General features: G+C 37.7%; 1 protein-coding gene across 3 annotated transcripts in view; it reads right to left on the bottom strand.

The window, feature by feature from the left end:
• Window positions 1-13,285, bottom strand: part of HIBCH (3-hydroxyisobutyryl-CoA hydrolase) — a 43,425-nt gene extending 30,140 nt beyond the window's left edge. The window contains exons 1-6 of one of the 3 annotated variants that reach the window (XM_035572571.1): window positions 13,081-13,285; window positions 12,011-12,053; window positions 11,141-11,281; window positions 9,829-9,913; window positions 8,847-8,927; window positions 7,257-7,309 (exon numbers count right to left, since the gene is read on the bottom strand). In XM_035572571.1, coding sequence (XP_035428464.1) covers window positions 7,257-7,309; window positions 8,847-8,927; window positions 9,829-9,913; window positions 11,141-11,281; window positions 12,011-12,053; window positions 13,081-13,112 — 435 coding nt within the window. In that variant the 5' untranslated portion in view covers window positions 13,113-13,285. The remainder of the gene's footprint in view (window positions 1-7,256; window positions 7,310-8,846; window positions 8,928-9,828; window positions 9,914-11,140; window positions 11,282-12,010; window positions 12,054-13,080) is intronic. The other 2 variants (XM_035572578.2, XM_050711771.1) reach the window with 2 other exon arrangements.
• Between the last annotated feature and the right edge of the window lie 3,053 nt (window positions 13,286-16,338).

Raw genomic sequence — 16,338 nt, 5'->3', positions numbered from 1 at the left:
AGGTCATACAGAAGCCAATCATTAATAAAGTTTTATTTGATATTTTTCATTAGCTGCTTGGATGAAGAAATAACAAGGGGTTTTTTTGTTTGTTGTTTTTTGCTGTTTTTTTTTTTTATATATATATATGTATAGATATAATTTCCAAATTACATTTTGGGAAGGTATTATTACTTTGAAGGGCAGGATCGGAATTCAAAACCATCTCACTTCAGAGAAATTGTGGAACAAGAACAGACAGATATTAATAAAATGAAATCAACTACATTTACAAAAGTAAAATCAAATGCAAGGTTACAAGCATGCTTTTTATAGAACAAATGCCTTAAAGTTTTCCAGACCTGAAATCAACTAGGATCTTAATAGAAACAATAAAGAAATGCTACTGCAAAAAGAATTTACTTCAGACACTATGCTACAGCAGGCACCAAAGGGTGGAATTGTACTCACTTAGCCTAGATTTAACACATCTGGGATGCCTAACCAGCTTGATGTGGTGGAGCTATAAAAGGCAATGCCAGGTGATACAACACTCAGGTTTATCCAAAGAGGAAGTAAGTGCTTGTTTTTTTTTAAATAGTCTTTCAGGAAAAGTGTAACTTGACAAGATTGATGCTGACACACAAGTTCTATTCAAGGAAGAACTAAATACTGGTAAAAGGTAAGTGACAAGGAAATACACCGTGACAGAAGTTTACTTTCCGCAAGCAGAAAGAGGTAAGAATAATGGCTTTAAGAGTATGTAGATGTGGTGACTTCCTAGCATCTGATGTTTTGGGAGGCTTTGGTTTGCGTGAGCTACTTGTGATAGAATATTTCTATCATATATAGGGGATAATTATTTTGCTCTACTTGGTGCTAATGAATTCCCCAGCTGAAACACGGTCTGGTTTTTGGTAACGAACTGTAAAGTATACAAATTGGAGAGATTCCAGAGGATTGCAAGAAGACAAAGGGAATTAATCTATAGTAAAGACTAAAGAACTAGTCTTTTCCCAGTTAAAGTGAGATGGCTGGGAAAGTATCTTAAAATGTTCTTAGAGAGCTGTGATTAAGGAATATATTGACTATATATGCTAAAGTCTTAAATTAGACACTAGGGAAATCATGAAAGAATAATTAAGTAGTAGAGTAGGATGTCTAGAAAAATTAAATTCCTGATGTTAGAAAGTTCTGAACGCATTAGGTGGAAATCTCCAAAGCCCTCATCACTCTATATTTAACACTACTTCAAAGCGCAAAAGAATAATCTCAAGGATCCTCTCAACTCTGTACTTCTGTTATCTAAATCTCAATGTATGTGTCATTACTACCTGAGTGACTAAGGGAGGATCAAACAGTACTTTAAACTCTCTAATAGCCACCTTGAAAATACTTTACCTAAGTACCTTAGATATAGACTCTCACTTTCAAAGCCCTTGCTTAAAAAATCTGTGCTGATGTGTGTGTTGACAAAACTAATGGAAAGCCACTTGTGATTCCAAAGAGCCAATCAATGAGTCTTCTCAAAATTGCAATAAATATACCTGAGGTCTTTTTCTACTGAGGAAAGAACAAAGCAGTCAGCACTTCATACTGCTACCGCTGTCACCAACTAGGCCTAAAAGCTGAGGGAGCAGGGCCATGGAAACAAGGTTGGGTGACCTCTATCTCTCAAAGTTGCAAACTACATTCAAATTCCAACTTCCTATTCCTCTCTCTAAACATAAAGATTAGAAAATGAGATTGTCAGAATAACTCCAAGAATGGGGCTGTAAGAAAGGGTTTAAGAGAGCTGGCAATGCTGTCAAACTCCACCATTTCTACATTGAAAGTGTCGTGTGTTACCTTATTAAGCTTAAGTCTACTTGCCCAATAAGAGATGGAGGGAGATGTTTTTTCAACCCAAAACTCAAAGCATTAATTGTTAAAGCAAGAAGTATAACATAATCATGTAACCCTTAAATCTGTAAGCTTAGCAAATATACTGTGTAACAGGTCAGACTAAAGGTTTAAACACTGAATTTAACTGTTCAAAAACAAAAATACCCATGTTTAAGCAACAGACTTTACTTGCTAATGCTAAAAATATTAAAAATTAAAACTAAAATTTTAGGACCTATTTGGGCCTTATAAACAATTAAGCAGCTAAGTATTCAATAATATTGAGTGATAGGTCTGTAACAGCAGCAACTTGCTTTTCACAAAGCATGCAATTCAGCTGTGAAACTGCCACAGGCCCTTCCGAAGACAAAGGCTAATTAACATCAAAAATACTAGATGAACACTGAGGTAACTGATTACTGGTGATTATTAACTCTGTGGTTCTGAAATAAAGCCTAGCTCAGGCAGTTTCTAATCATGTATGTGCTAGAATATGTTATTAAGGAAGACAGTACTTTGTATATGACTCCTCAGATTCCTCCCAAAGCTAATGGCAATGTTCTTTGGCTCCTGAAAATGATGTGGCTTTGACAACACGCCACTGAATTTTTAAGTATGGTTTAGATAAAGTTAGCCCAGTGAGTTCTAAGGGTGAAGCACTTATTATAATACAATGACTACTAAAGTGACATAACTCAGTTCTATACAGACAAAACAATGCTGATTTCATTATTAACACCACAACTACTTGCTGAACTTCCTTAAATGAATGCTTGCTTTCTAAAGAAATCTTGCAAGACGATGTATATTCTTTCAACAGTATGCTTAACATGAATTTTAAGCTGTTTGCATTCATTAGTAACATTGTTCTAAAGTCAATCTTATTAAAGACCTATATACTTAAAGACTTTTCTTAGGTATACTTTGGATGCAAATACATATAAAATAGTTGATGTCCAAGAAACTAAAGCTTTCGTTCATTAACACAAGGCCACGTTCACTAACTTCCTAGATCTATGCCCCATATTTTTATTTGCTATCAAATATTCCCCTTAAATTCTAAGTCCAACCATCTCGAAGCTACCACTCAAAATCACTATAATACATTTAATCTTTCTGAGGGTTAGTCTGTGAGAAAGAGTATTCAACACTAATTTATTTTGTGACAAAACCCTGTTCAAAAACATGGATTTTGACTGAGCTTATAAAGCAGGGTTGGTTTGTTTTTTTTTAACAAAAAATGTTTTTGTTAAATATTCTACACTTCTTGTCTAGTGTCCAGGTATTTAATTTTCAACAAAATAAAAATCTATGGTCAGAAGTCAACTATAATAATTTGAATACTTTTTTTTAAGCAACATGAGAGTATATGCCTGTGTCCCTTTCAATAGGACACACCCTTTAACAGCAAATCATAGAATATCCCAAGTTGGAAGGGACCCATAAGGATCATGAAGTCCAACTCCTGGCACCACACAGGTCTGCCCAAAAGTTTAGACCATGTGACTAAGTGCACAGTCCAATCTCTTCTTAAATTCAGACAGGCTTGGTGCAGTGACTACTTCCCTGGGGAGCCTGTTCCAGTGTGCGACCACCCTCTCAGTGAAGAACCTCTTCCTGATATCCAGCCCGAACTTTCCCTGCCACAGCTTAACACCGTTCCTGTGGGTCCTATTACTGGTGATTACGGAAAATAGGTCAGCGCCTGCCTCTCCACTCTCCCTCGTGAGGAAGTTGTAGACTGTGATGAGGTCTCCCCTCAGCCTCCTCTTCTCCAGGCTGAACAGGCCAAGTGACCTCAGCTGCTCCTCATAGATTACCCCCTCTAGGCCCTTCACCATCTTTGTCGCCCTCCTCTGGACACTCTCCAACAGTTTTACATCCTCTTTGTACTGTGGTGCCCAGAACTGCACACAGTACCTCAAGGTGAGGCCACACCAGCGCAGAGTAGAGCAGGACAATCACTTCCCTCGACCGACATGTGGAATGTAAAATGCAGAATTTAAAATTTATTTCGCTATTTTTTCTAGGAAAATACCATCACTTTTGCTTCATTAGATGTTCTTGTCACTCAAACCTACTGCCCTGAAGCTGAATAAGTACAAAAAGATTAAAAGACAGACGTATATGGAATTCCAATTTCTGATGAACTACAGAGTATATACAAAAAGGTGCAGAGAAAAGCTCCACAGCCCCATCTGTTGGCTAATTAAGCTCTCCAGAGTATCACCCACCAGACTCTAAAGAACAGTACTGAAGTGGAACCAGTTCATTTTTTGGAATACAATTCCAAGTTTATCACAAATCTAAGATAATTGTGAATAAATAGCAAATTTTATTACCTGAGTACGTAATAACTGAGTTTCTAATACACTGCTGGATTTTTTAACCAATTTTAAATTAGAACAACATTGCACTCAATATGCACGGTGCTACAAAGGAGTACCTGCATTTCTGAGCATGGCTGAAATTGACATGGTTGCATTTTTATTCATAGATAAATGGTGTAGAGTGAAATTGAAGTGTTTAAGAGGGGTCTCATGATTTTTAAGCCCAAGCTTAAACCACTTGCTTTTAAAGCTAAAGATCTGAACATGGTTTGTTGTGTTTGTTTGTTTTTAATGACAGTTACTGTGGTTCATAAATGACAAATGCTCCTAGCTCCCACTTGCAGGGACTAAGCCAGATTTTGAGCATATGAAATTGACACAATAAGGTCATATTTAATCTAAAACATAGATCCCTAGTGTTTGAGTGATTTAAAACAAATCAACTACCATGAACAGAATAACTCCTTTGTATGAATGCAGTTCCAGTGAATAATTATAGTAGGATAGAGAACTTCCATGCAACAAGCAAAACAAGATAATAGGATGAACCATGACCAGGTTTGTTCTAGTGGTTTTAATCTAAAAATCTTACTGCAGTGCACCTATTTTAACCACAACAGAAAAGAGCTGCTGCAAGCTTTGTTTGGTTAAGGTCAGGAGTGATGGGGGTTCCCAGTGCTGACAACAGTGATAAAAGAAGGTGGAGAAAGAAGGAAGCTAGCACACCTTTCCTGCTTGAACATTGGTCCATTTAGACAAATCAACACTAATCTTGCAGAGGCAGCTGAAAGGAACGCAGCTCAAAACTACCACAGAGCACATACACAAAAATTGATAGGCATTGAGAAATACTGCTGCTGACCTCCTTTGTTAAACCATCAGTAGATACTTCTATGTACCGCAAGGAGAAAAGTGTGTTGATTTTAAAAAAAAAAAAAAAAAAAAAAAAAAAAAAAAAAAAAACATGCATTCCTGTAGGAAGGGCATTAAAGGACATTATCTCAGAGTAAACTGCAGCTCTACTAACACTGCAAAATAAATAGCATTCAAGGTTATATGAAAGTTTAAAAGCAGTCCATAAACTGAGACCAAACTGCTTCTTCCCCTACCTTAGATTGCATACTTTTTCCACCAAAATTGTATATTTTTATCACACTGACATGAAAGACAACCATGACTTCAGTGTGGGATTTTGAGGTGGTACCACAAAGCTTTAAATATAACACACAAGAACTAAAATCCTGGCTCTCAGACCCGGCCAAAGAGTGGGCAACAGAACCCTGTATGCTTTAATAGAAATGAAGTGTGTATATTCACACTTTGGAATGATATGCTTGTTCCATCTTTTTATTTCTTTTAATTTCAGGAAGCCCAATGCAAGAAAAGGCAAAATGCCTCTTGTGAAATAGTATTTTAGGCTATTATACCAAAATAATGTTTTAGAGAAGTGCAAGACAAAAGTACTTCATGCAAAGCTTTTGAGGTCTTCCATGCTCATGCCTCTACTTGTTTGCTTTAGGCAAAGTTTAACACACCTGATGAGATTATTCCTTAAAACATTGAAAAGGAATGCAGTAGAACAGAAGCTGCAGTGTAGAAAAGTGTAAAACAAATTCAGAGGGAGAACAAAAATGCTTGAACAGTAGCTCTCAAAAAGCAAAAAACAAAACGAACAAAAACAAAAAAGAAACCCTGGAGGTGACATATCTGGACAAGTAGGCGAGATCTTTTCTTTCTATCTTTTCTATTTTTTTTTATCTTCTCTTTCCGAGCAAGATAACATACATTTCTAGTCATCAGGTCCTGCAGTGAAAGGTCCCCTTAGCTGTTGAGTAGTTGCATAACATTTTAAGATCTACATCATGTTTCAAATGTCTCTATTAAATAAAACTACATAAGCCTCTGTAGAACAGATGAAAGAAACTAACTTCCTTCTCGGAAGGAATATTCTCTTATATTCCAGCTGCATAAGTTAGGCAATAAATACCATCAACTTCATATCATAAGCAGACAGCAGATGTTAACATAAGCAGATGTTAAAAACAAAACCAAAAACTCCACTGGCTTAATGACCTGACAGCATACACATTGAAGCAGCTTTCCAGCATAACTGTTGACACTCCATAACAGAGATCCTTTAAATCTTCACTTTCAGCAGCAAGAAAAAACTATCTGTCAAGAACTGTATTGAAGCAGTTGTAATTAGCAGTCCAGGAATACTTGTCATCACCCATAAATCTAAGTGACAATACGGCAGACAGACATCACTGTCAAACTCATTGTTCAAAATAACTCAAGATTATTGTACTCTGTTCCCTACTATGATGCACATATATCCAACAGATGTCAAACTGAAGTGAACAGCATTTCAACATGTAGAAAAGCATGGTACTGCCATTCACTACCTACTCACAGTATTTAGAGCCAACAATTGCTAAAACAACTATTAGCACTGACTATAACCAGCAATGTGACGGAGTCTCCTCCATTCGTATGCTTTAGAAATAAGATGTGACCTTGGAGAAAGATATCAGGATCCTGTAGCTTATGATCCGGGAATACTGCAGAGGTGAGTCTGCAGATGCATTTCCCAATCAGTTCATGGGAAAATGCAGAACTCTTGTTATGAACATCTGTTAAATATAGCTTTGAATGAGATTTTTTTCCTTTTTTTTCAAAGACTTGCCTTTTAGATGTATTTTTACATAGTTCTATTTTCTAATAAATGTTGAGTGGAAAATTATTCTCAACTCTTGTATAACCCACAAACTCACACTTAAGTGTTCTGAAAACCTTTGGGTGGTGTTCACTACAGTGACAAGATCGTGCTCTTTTCTAAAGCCTATTGGCAGATTCTCAGAGGAAGCAGCAGCACTAGCTATCAAAGAACAGCAGAAGAACAGCAATGTAGTCTGACAAGCTAGATACAAAATGTTTAGATTTAAATGTTTGTTCTTAAATTGAAATGTTTGACACACTGTGTACACGCTTCATGCAACTCAAGTACACCACATTACATTCCTTTAAAACAACTTATATTAGATATCACACCAAGGTACTTACCCCTCCCATTGTGATGCCATCAATAAGTGCCACATAAGGCTTCTTGCAAGTGCCTACAAGAAATGTAAAAAATTGTAATTTTTTCAAAAGAATGACTAACCATATACATGACAACTTCCTCGTGTCTTATTTCAGCAAGAGCAGCAAAAAAAATAAATAGCAAATTAAACAATAAAATATCAACTTATAATGAAGCTCCTTCATGTAATTATTAAGCAGGGAAAAGAAATACCAGTGAGTGGCTTACTACATTCCTAGTGTTGTAAGAGAACATGAAACATCAGATGGCTTGCTATGTGAGCATCTGATAATCCAGCCATATCTGGCTATTACAAATAATTTCGTAACAAGTTGGACACAACAGTTCCCCTTTCACCCTATCTCACAGCTTGGAGTAAAAGCATAGAGTGTGTACTAGTACCTCAGTACAAAGACAGATTCATTGGTAGATTTAAGCCAAAATGTGACTATGAACTACTGCAATATGAATGTGTTCTGTCTTGCCAAGTCTGCTGCATGTTACCCTTGTGTGACACAGGTCAAGATGATACCCTAAAGCATCACAGTTTTATCTGTCAGCTTTATCTGTTGGAGCTTATAGGAATCATGAAACTAAAGATCTGATACTGTCAATTACTGTTTACAGAAAGATTCAGAAGCATTTTGAGAATGAAATTGCTGCTTCATATTTGTCGTTTTCAGGTCAGACATAAAGTTGAATTAGATTGCTGATAGAGGTATCTGCTGCAAACGCTGCTTTCTGTAGCAACTATAGATTATTGTTAAAAAAAAAAACAAAAGACTATTTTAGAAGGCACTTCAATCCTTCAAGTCGATAGAAAATATGAGAACTGAATTTTTAACTCTGTTCTTGTATCAACATATAAGCTAGAACATGGACTCTCGATGTTAGACTTTGAACTAAATTTCTACAGAAGTATGTCTGCAAATGCAACAAATGCAGTGAAAACAGCTCCTCTGTGTATTTAAAGTTGTCAAATACAATATAAAAATATTTCTTTTTAGTAGAAATCTCAATCCTAAAGGAATACGATTATACCAGATTTACCCAAAATCTAGGTTTTGTATATTATTCCTATAATGCACTATAATTACCCTAATTAATTACAAAAAACACCTTGAGGTATATATTCTTGAACTGTTTGCCACAGCAATATTAAGGTTTTTCCATGACACCTTAAATATTTTCTTTGCTGGAGACAGGAAGGTACATAAAAATGCTAATTCTAATTAGTATTACTTTATACTCTTCTGATAAGTTATTATGCAACATTTTTACCTCTTCTCCTGCAGTGACTAATACTGGATGCTTCTGATCAATGTTTAAAAATCCAAACTTTATTCAACTGAAATATGTTCTAAGAAGTTTCTTCTGATCGTAACACTCAACCCTTGATTTTCATCCAAAAGAATAAGAATTAGTATAATTTACTTTAATATTCTTTAGCCCAGTAAACTTATTAATTCTATTATCTATATTTTATAGACAAGCAAAGAGAGAAAGTAAACTTATATTCAAAGTCATTGTTATGAAAACAACATGGTTTTAGAATTTGCTATTAAGCATACCAATGGCATTGTTCAGGGTATATTCTTCTCTGAAGAAATCTTGTGCCAGTCTATCTCCAACTTTTCCTGCATCTGTGATGGCTTAAGAGAAATAAAAATTCTAAAGATAACTGTAAGGTTAATAGAACATACAAAAACAAGTACAAAAATTAGTATCGCATGATAAAAATTTTTGTCCTACAGCAGTCAAACAGCAATTTAATCCTGCTTTATTTTACTTAAGCAAACAAATTTATCAAATTTAAATATGAAAAAGTATCCATTTTGAGTCCCTTCCATTATGCTAGAGAGTTTGTCACACACTTCTTGAAAGAGTGCAGTCTATTTTCTACACTATGGAACCCCTCCTAGTGGTTGGCAGTCTTGTCTGTAGTATTTCATATCAATATATGGAACAGTCACTTAAAACTGATTACACTGAAGACTGAATACTAAAAATGAGAAGCCAGTAAGAGTAGGGCATAATTTAACAATAACCTGTACTGCTTGATTACCTAGGATTTAAAACAACCACTAATTCAAACAGTTTGGAGACTTTCTACCATTCATAGTTAGAGAATAATCACAAATACATTGATCGCTGTAGCCAGCTACTTATCTAGCCACCTCTGAGTCAAACATCAGAGAAATTATCCAACAGTAACAAAGCTATCTGTTAGGACCCTCCAAATTTCTTGTAAATAAGTTGTCTTTAATGAAATGCTGGGAAGGAGAAAGAAGACACAGAAAACCTCTCAATGACTGGCTGCTATTACCAGTTATTCTTAAGCAAAAATTTGACATATCCTTCCCAGTTACTGTTTTGTGTTGATTTCATTTATTTACCATGACTCAGGTAAACAGAGGCTTGCCACAAAACAGTGAGTTTAGTTGTGCCAACTTCTAACACCTTGATGCACAGATGCTGTATGATGCTGTTGTCATGAGACAGCTGTTCGAACGTTGTATATAAAACTGCAAAAACAGTTTTAAGTGTCCTTACCTCTGATGTCACCACCAGCACAAAAAGCTTTTCCTCCAGTTCCCTTTATGATTATTAGAAAAGTTGCAGGATCTTGCTCCCAAGCCTATAGAGAGGCAAATGTTTCCACATAAGATTAAAATTCTAATTCAATATTCTTTTTCTGTATACTCTGATTCTTATTTTATTTTTTTCAGAAAATTTGTTTTTAAACTGGTCTGAGAGCTATACACATTTGCTTAGAAGTCTCTAACTGCCACTCCATTGCCATATTCAACCCTGGTGGCAGAGATTTGCAGAGCCACTTTGCATATTTCAGAATGCCCAAGGACAGCTCCCATTCTCTGACGAAAAACAGCACTCCCTAAAGCAGGGCCCTATATAAATCTGGATGGGAAAACAATGCTGGGGGAGAAAGCTGGGAATAGAGAAGATATAGTAACTGTTTCAAGACAAGTCATGGAAGTTTTGTGTATCTAAGATGTGCAGCAAGGAAAAGAGCATTTAAATTGTTGATGGATATTTTCAAAATGATTGCAATCAATACCTGTCAAGGACTGGATTAAGCCAATTTGTGCACAGATGCATCTGTGACAAGGTATTTCTGTGTACCAGCAGCTATACTTAAAATTATTCCACCTTTTAAGGTTGTGCATAAAACAAATCCAGTACTCAGTATTGCAGGTTAAGTATTACTTTAAATGTTCTTCAAAGAATGCATAAGTTTGCAACATAACCATCTATCAAAATATCAAGAGGCAGGTAACCATCTAACAAATACTGGTATTTAATGTTTGACTTTCTGCATATGATGAAAAACATCGTTAAATTAAAAAAGACTATTTGCATGCTTAAAATTTCACATTACTTTACTACCATGAGAAGCATTGTCCATAACTCCACAAGGCTCTTCTTTAGGGAATGAAACTAAAGCAACTTGCTTCCTAATAATTTGTATCTTTTGTTTCAGCCATGCAACTTCCAAGCAAAACATGCACTCAATTAAGAGGCAACACCTCTGTACAGCTTGGCATATGTGTGTGCTGACTGACCAACTGGGTGTTGTGAACAGAAACATATAAACACTAACTGCTGCTTGCCTTTAATTCAGTCCTGGTGTTAATACAGGGGTCTTATCTATGCAGGTGCTAAAACTTCACTTTTTGTCTGACAGCGTTTTTCTTTCATGTCTTTTCTTTCTAACCTGCTTGAAATTGTCTGTTCCTTTCCATCCTACACATCTGAGCAAGTGTTCTCACAATTATTTAAATCAGTGGACTGTGAAGTGTCAGAATGAATTTTAAAACCGGTATCAGATAACGTAACTACTAACCTTTATTTGTGGATAAATTTGTTGGATCATAGAAAGATTTAGTGCATTGAGAGCCTTGGGTCTATTCAAAGTTATTATTCCTGCACCTCCTTTCTTTTCCAACAACACTTCATCTGAAGAATCAGTATGTTTACACATTTTCTGTAAGTGCAAAAACAAATAAAGCAAATGTCTTAATGTCTTTGATGTCTTCAGTAACATACAAGAGCATTTATGGAAATATACTCTCAAAGCACACTATTTAAGATTATAAAAACATGTGTTTTGAATTTCACATTAAGGCTTTCCCGTTGTAATTCAAGTCATATTTGTATTTCTTACATGGTTCTCTTGAAACCACTTTATTACTCTGAAGAACTCTGACAAACCTCAGACAAGCTTTTGAGCTATATGCTCTTTGGCAATGACATTTGAGATAGTAAACAATGAACTGTGGTTTAAAATTGACATTCTGAAAATACCTAAAACAATTACAGTAAGAGTTTTTTATGTCCCTAGTGCTAGTTTGACACTGCAACCACAAATGTACATACAACTTTTTAAGTAACTTCTAGCAGTTGAGTTGGTTGCTAACCTATTTTCACAACTGCATTTCACATTCAAACTCAAAGTTGAATTCTATTTAAGGAATGTAAGGAAGCTAACATGGAAACTAACTACAGAATTAGGGAAAGCCAAATAATTGGGCTTTAATCTATGGTTTAGTAGACACACAACGAAGTGCTCGCATACATAGGCAATGTTCTGCCTGAATGGCATTCAGAAGCATCACAAACAGACACATTAGAAGTTGCATGTGTTGTCTGTCTCAGGTATGGAGTTAAATATCCCAAGAGCTTCCAACTCAGTCAAGCGTGATGTAGTTCTTACCAAATGCTGTAATATTACTTGCAGTCTGTTAAATGGCTTCAGTCTGAAAAAGAAATATTAAAAACTAAAATTCTAAAATAGCTATACAACCCCCAAATACACAACTGAGCAAAGCCCTGTCAGAAAATTTCTAGACTTGATTGCTCTACATTCTACTTTTTCTTAATCAAGTACTATTTTGATATCAAAGTGGTTGGAAATATCATTGCATGTTATTTATATATAGACACCAACATCAACTGTTAATGCTTTCATTGCATTTAAACAATTTCAAATTAAGCAATTGCAAGTTGTCTGGGTGCTAATATGACAAAGTAGGAGTTTTGGGGATGCTTGATAAGTAGCACTATCTTTTAAAGTCATTAAAGTTATTGTCTGAAACTTTTAATACTCATATTTAAAAAAAAAAAAAGCCTTGTCAAAAATGTACAGTCCTCAAGCTTCCATTACACAAAGCCTGCTCTCGCTTTGTTGCATGTATGCACGTTTAAGTAGGGTTTGCGGAAAAACTTGAACAAGGTTAATGCTTGTGCTGCCAAAAGGAGGTATCTGGCCATACTGAACTGTTTATAAAAGCAGGTTTTAAAACTGTTACTCAATTTAAATAACAGACAACTATTTACTGTCATTGTATTCAACTGCGGAAAACAATAAAACCAGCATCCCTGCACAGGGCAGGCGGGCTGGGACTAGATGATCTTTAAGGTCCCTTCAACTCCAAGTAATTCTGTGATTTTAGGGAAAGTGGCATTTGCAGGACTTCAGGTCACAGACAGCAGCAGACTTATGTTACTATTAGCGAGCAACTCTATATTTCAGCAATCTAAGTGAACCGAAGAACTACTGAAACACAGTCAATTAACAGTGGTATCTCATGCTCGCCGGTATTTCAGGTTCCTACATGAGCTGAAATTTTGGTGTCGGTTCGCATTTTGTACCACCGCGGGGGGAAGCCGCCAGGGCTGAGAGCCGAGCCGTGAGCAGCCTTCGAGCGGCTCGGAGGCCCGGGGCGGGCACCGAGCCCTGGGGCGACGCCATTTCGGGGGGGCCCCGGCACGCGCCGCCGTTACCTGGGCAGCGGCCGCAGCACGCGGGCCGCCATGGCGGCTGCCGGCGCCGTCGCTCTCCGTCATGGGCCACGGTACGGCGGGGCTGGGCGGGACGGGGCGGGCGAGAGCATGCGCGGGGCGGTGGGGCCGGGCCTCAGCCCCGGCCCTCGTCCTCGTTCCCGTCCCTCAGACCCGTGCCCGCCGGTGGGCCTGCCTGCGGGACGGGCTGCGCCTCCCCTTGGGGCGTTACTCAGGAGCGCTGCCCTTTCCCCCTTCCAGTAAACGTCGTGACTAATAAAGGCAGAAATAAACGGGGGTGGCGTGCAACGGGGTTGGTTTGGTATTTAGGCAGTGCTGGGCTGTGTTCAGCCCCAGGCTAGCTGGGTGGTGGTATGGGTTTGCCTGTGAACACAGCTCTTGGGTTGCGTGAGGGGTTCGGTTGGGTTGGGTTGAGTTGGATTTTTTTTCACTCGTGTGGGGCTAGGGCTGAAGCCATGCTGGGCCCTGCACCATATCAGCTGCTCAGGGCATCCATCAGCCCATCAGGCTACACATGGCAACATGGTGTTTCTAGCAGCAAACCTGGTTCTTGTGTTTCTGACCTCCCTGTTCTCGCCCCCTCTGTGCCTCTCACAGCATCTTTGCTGCCTTCTCGGTCATCGACGTGCAGTTGCGAGCTGTGCCACTGCCAGGATTAAGGAGCTGATTTAATGTACCGTCCCACTGAAAAGCAGTTCTTCTAGCAGGTAAATGCAGGGATTGAGGAGATAGCGTGGCTACTATACCAGTGGTAGCTAGAAACACAACTCTGAGCTCAAACACAACCTGTGTTCAGAGTAAATACGCTCAGAAATTGCAGTCAGGGAAATTGCCTTTTTTTCAAATACAAGTTCATTAAGACAATTGAGAATTTACAGACATCATACTAGTAGTCCATAATACTAAATCAACTTTTTATTCAGTAACTGTGTTAAACTGTTCCACAGATTTTTTTAAGCTGACACATACCATTGTGAGACATTGAAAAGTATGATGAACCATGGAGTAAATGGCAATGCAATGCGTTAGGTAGAAATGCAGCTTCAGTATCTCAAAGTAGCAAGTTCAGCACAAGATTCATATCTGTATTGATAACAAACAAAAGCAAACAAGCAACTTTGCAGCAAGTTTATTTTGCTGGAACAAAAAATCCTAGCTTTCAGTAGCACTTCTAGAGAAGTCCCCAGAGGGCAGCCTTGCTCTTTATTTCTAGAAATGATTCAGCCCCTGCTTGCAGCAGCGTCATCAGTATTGGCATTTCCGTTGTAGTAACTCTTAGGGTATATTAAATTTGGCTGTAAAAATCTTAATCAGACTAAATAGACACAAGAAAATACACAAAACATTTCTGTATTATGCAGCCTCAGTTTTCAGTCTTGTACATTGTGGGGAAAATGACTGAGAGAACAAGACAGAAGGTGCTTTTGCAGGCCTTGAGAGTGTGCCTACTGTGAGTTAATTAACTGCAGAATTCATTAGACCATCCAGACTATATAGACCTTTACTCATAGATCATATGATTATGAAAGATGTGGCCTATTAATGTCGTCTTGACTGTATAAAACCTTATATACTGTCTTACAGCAAGTTGCACATAATCAAATCTAAACCAATCTAAGTAACACCAAATTACCATAGTGGCCAAATCTGAACCCATATTTATATTTTTATTTATACTTGTTAAGAGTGAGATAACTGCATCTCTTCTCTAGGCCTAACCAGGTTATGGGGAGTTTGATAAGCAGATGTTTTTGTACTTAGTATCTGATGCCTGAAAGTCTATATATTTCACTAGCAAATATGAACAGCACCTTTCTATAGGGGAATCCTTTTGTTAGCATCATTGTGGAAATGAAGAAATCGGTGCATGGAAGCTAATCGCAGGTAAGAGCAAGAGGAGTCTGTGTGAAACTCCTGGAAATCTCTTAATAAATCCCACCTGCACACAAAGGGGAAGGCTGTGATCAGGACATGATTACACAGGATGGCAGTGTTTAGGAGTCCAGAATAGAAGTCAGTGGTCTGATTCACCTTTTACTTATCCAGATTTTAATCTATTTCATCCCCTCCTGGCTTCAGTGTAAGTAATGGTGTAGAGCCTTTCTTTGTTGTCTCCCAGCTGTGTCTGATTTAGAACAAGAGTGGGGCCCGCTTATTTGTAGATAATGAAGTAACACAAGCATTGTCTTGCAACAGCTACCAATTTCTTTCCAGGGTGCTGACACTGAATTTATGCTTAATGTTTTCTTTTTTTCCTTTATTTTTCCTGTTGTTTTCAAGCTTTGGAGCCGTATTTCTTGAGCCTAGTGTTCTACTTTATTTTAAAACACGCCACTGACGGCTTAAATTTACCTATGGGGTTTTTGTTTGTTTGTGCGGAGCTCTAAAGAGTACTGCAGTTTTCTCACTGATAACCATTTGGTGAGTGCACGTCAGTCCAAAGTTGGGTTCAAAAAGTAACTCAGATACCAGGGATTTTAGTAGTACTTCACACCCTATTTTCTGCAGAGTGGAATGCCAAAGGGAAACCACTTTCTAAGAAGAAAATAAAAGATTGCTATCAGTAAAAGTAGTGAAAACAGTGAAAATAATGAAGTTATATGAAAATAAGTTGAATGAGATAACATTTAACTAGGGAGTTCATGGATGATGTTGCTATCAGCAAAGAGGGCTGTGGCAGAGTGGATATTTTATGAGTGAGCAGCACCCCTAGTAACTGAGCCAGGAATTCAGGGAGTGCAAGTGCAGTAGCCAGAAGGATAGGCAGGTTGTAATTCCTCCTTGTGGAGAAATTTCCTGGCAGTAAGTTCAGCAGGTTTGGAAAGAGAAAACAAATTGCAGACTGTAGGAGGACTTCAGAGTTGAGCAGATGTTTGGGGGTTTTGTTTTTGGTAGATTTTTTTTGGTTTCTTTTCCAGAAAAACATACAACTTCAGCATCAGGATGTGGGTGCTGTTGCTCTCAAGGATTTCAAGAGCAGCTCAGCTGCATTCTGTACGTTACCTCTATACTGCTAATTAATGATTAATTTGTACTTCTCAGTTACTTGCCTGTGAGAGCTCTGACTGTATTTCACCAAGAACAGATAATAAATGGTTTGAGTACTTCATCATGTCCTGCGCTCCTGCATCTTGGCTTGCAGTAAACAGTCTTTTCCTTTGTTGGTCTAAGAGCTAGCATCTAATTTTTGTGTGTGGATAGTGTGGGTATTAAGTGCATCCTCACAGGAAAAAGGAGTTT

The sequence above is a fragment of the Cygnus atratus genome, chromosome 6 (genome assembly GCF_013377495.2).
Source record: "Cygnus atratus isolate AKBS03 ecotype Queensland, Australia chromosome 6, CAtr_DNAZoo_HiC_assembly, whole genome shotgun sequence".
Lineage (NCBI taxonomy): Eukaryota > Metazoa > Chordata > Aves > Anseriformes > Anatidae > Cygnus > Cygnus atratus.
Note: the sequence above shows the minus strand (reverse complement) of the source record. Positions and strands in the feature narration are given on the sequence as shown.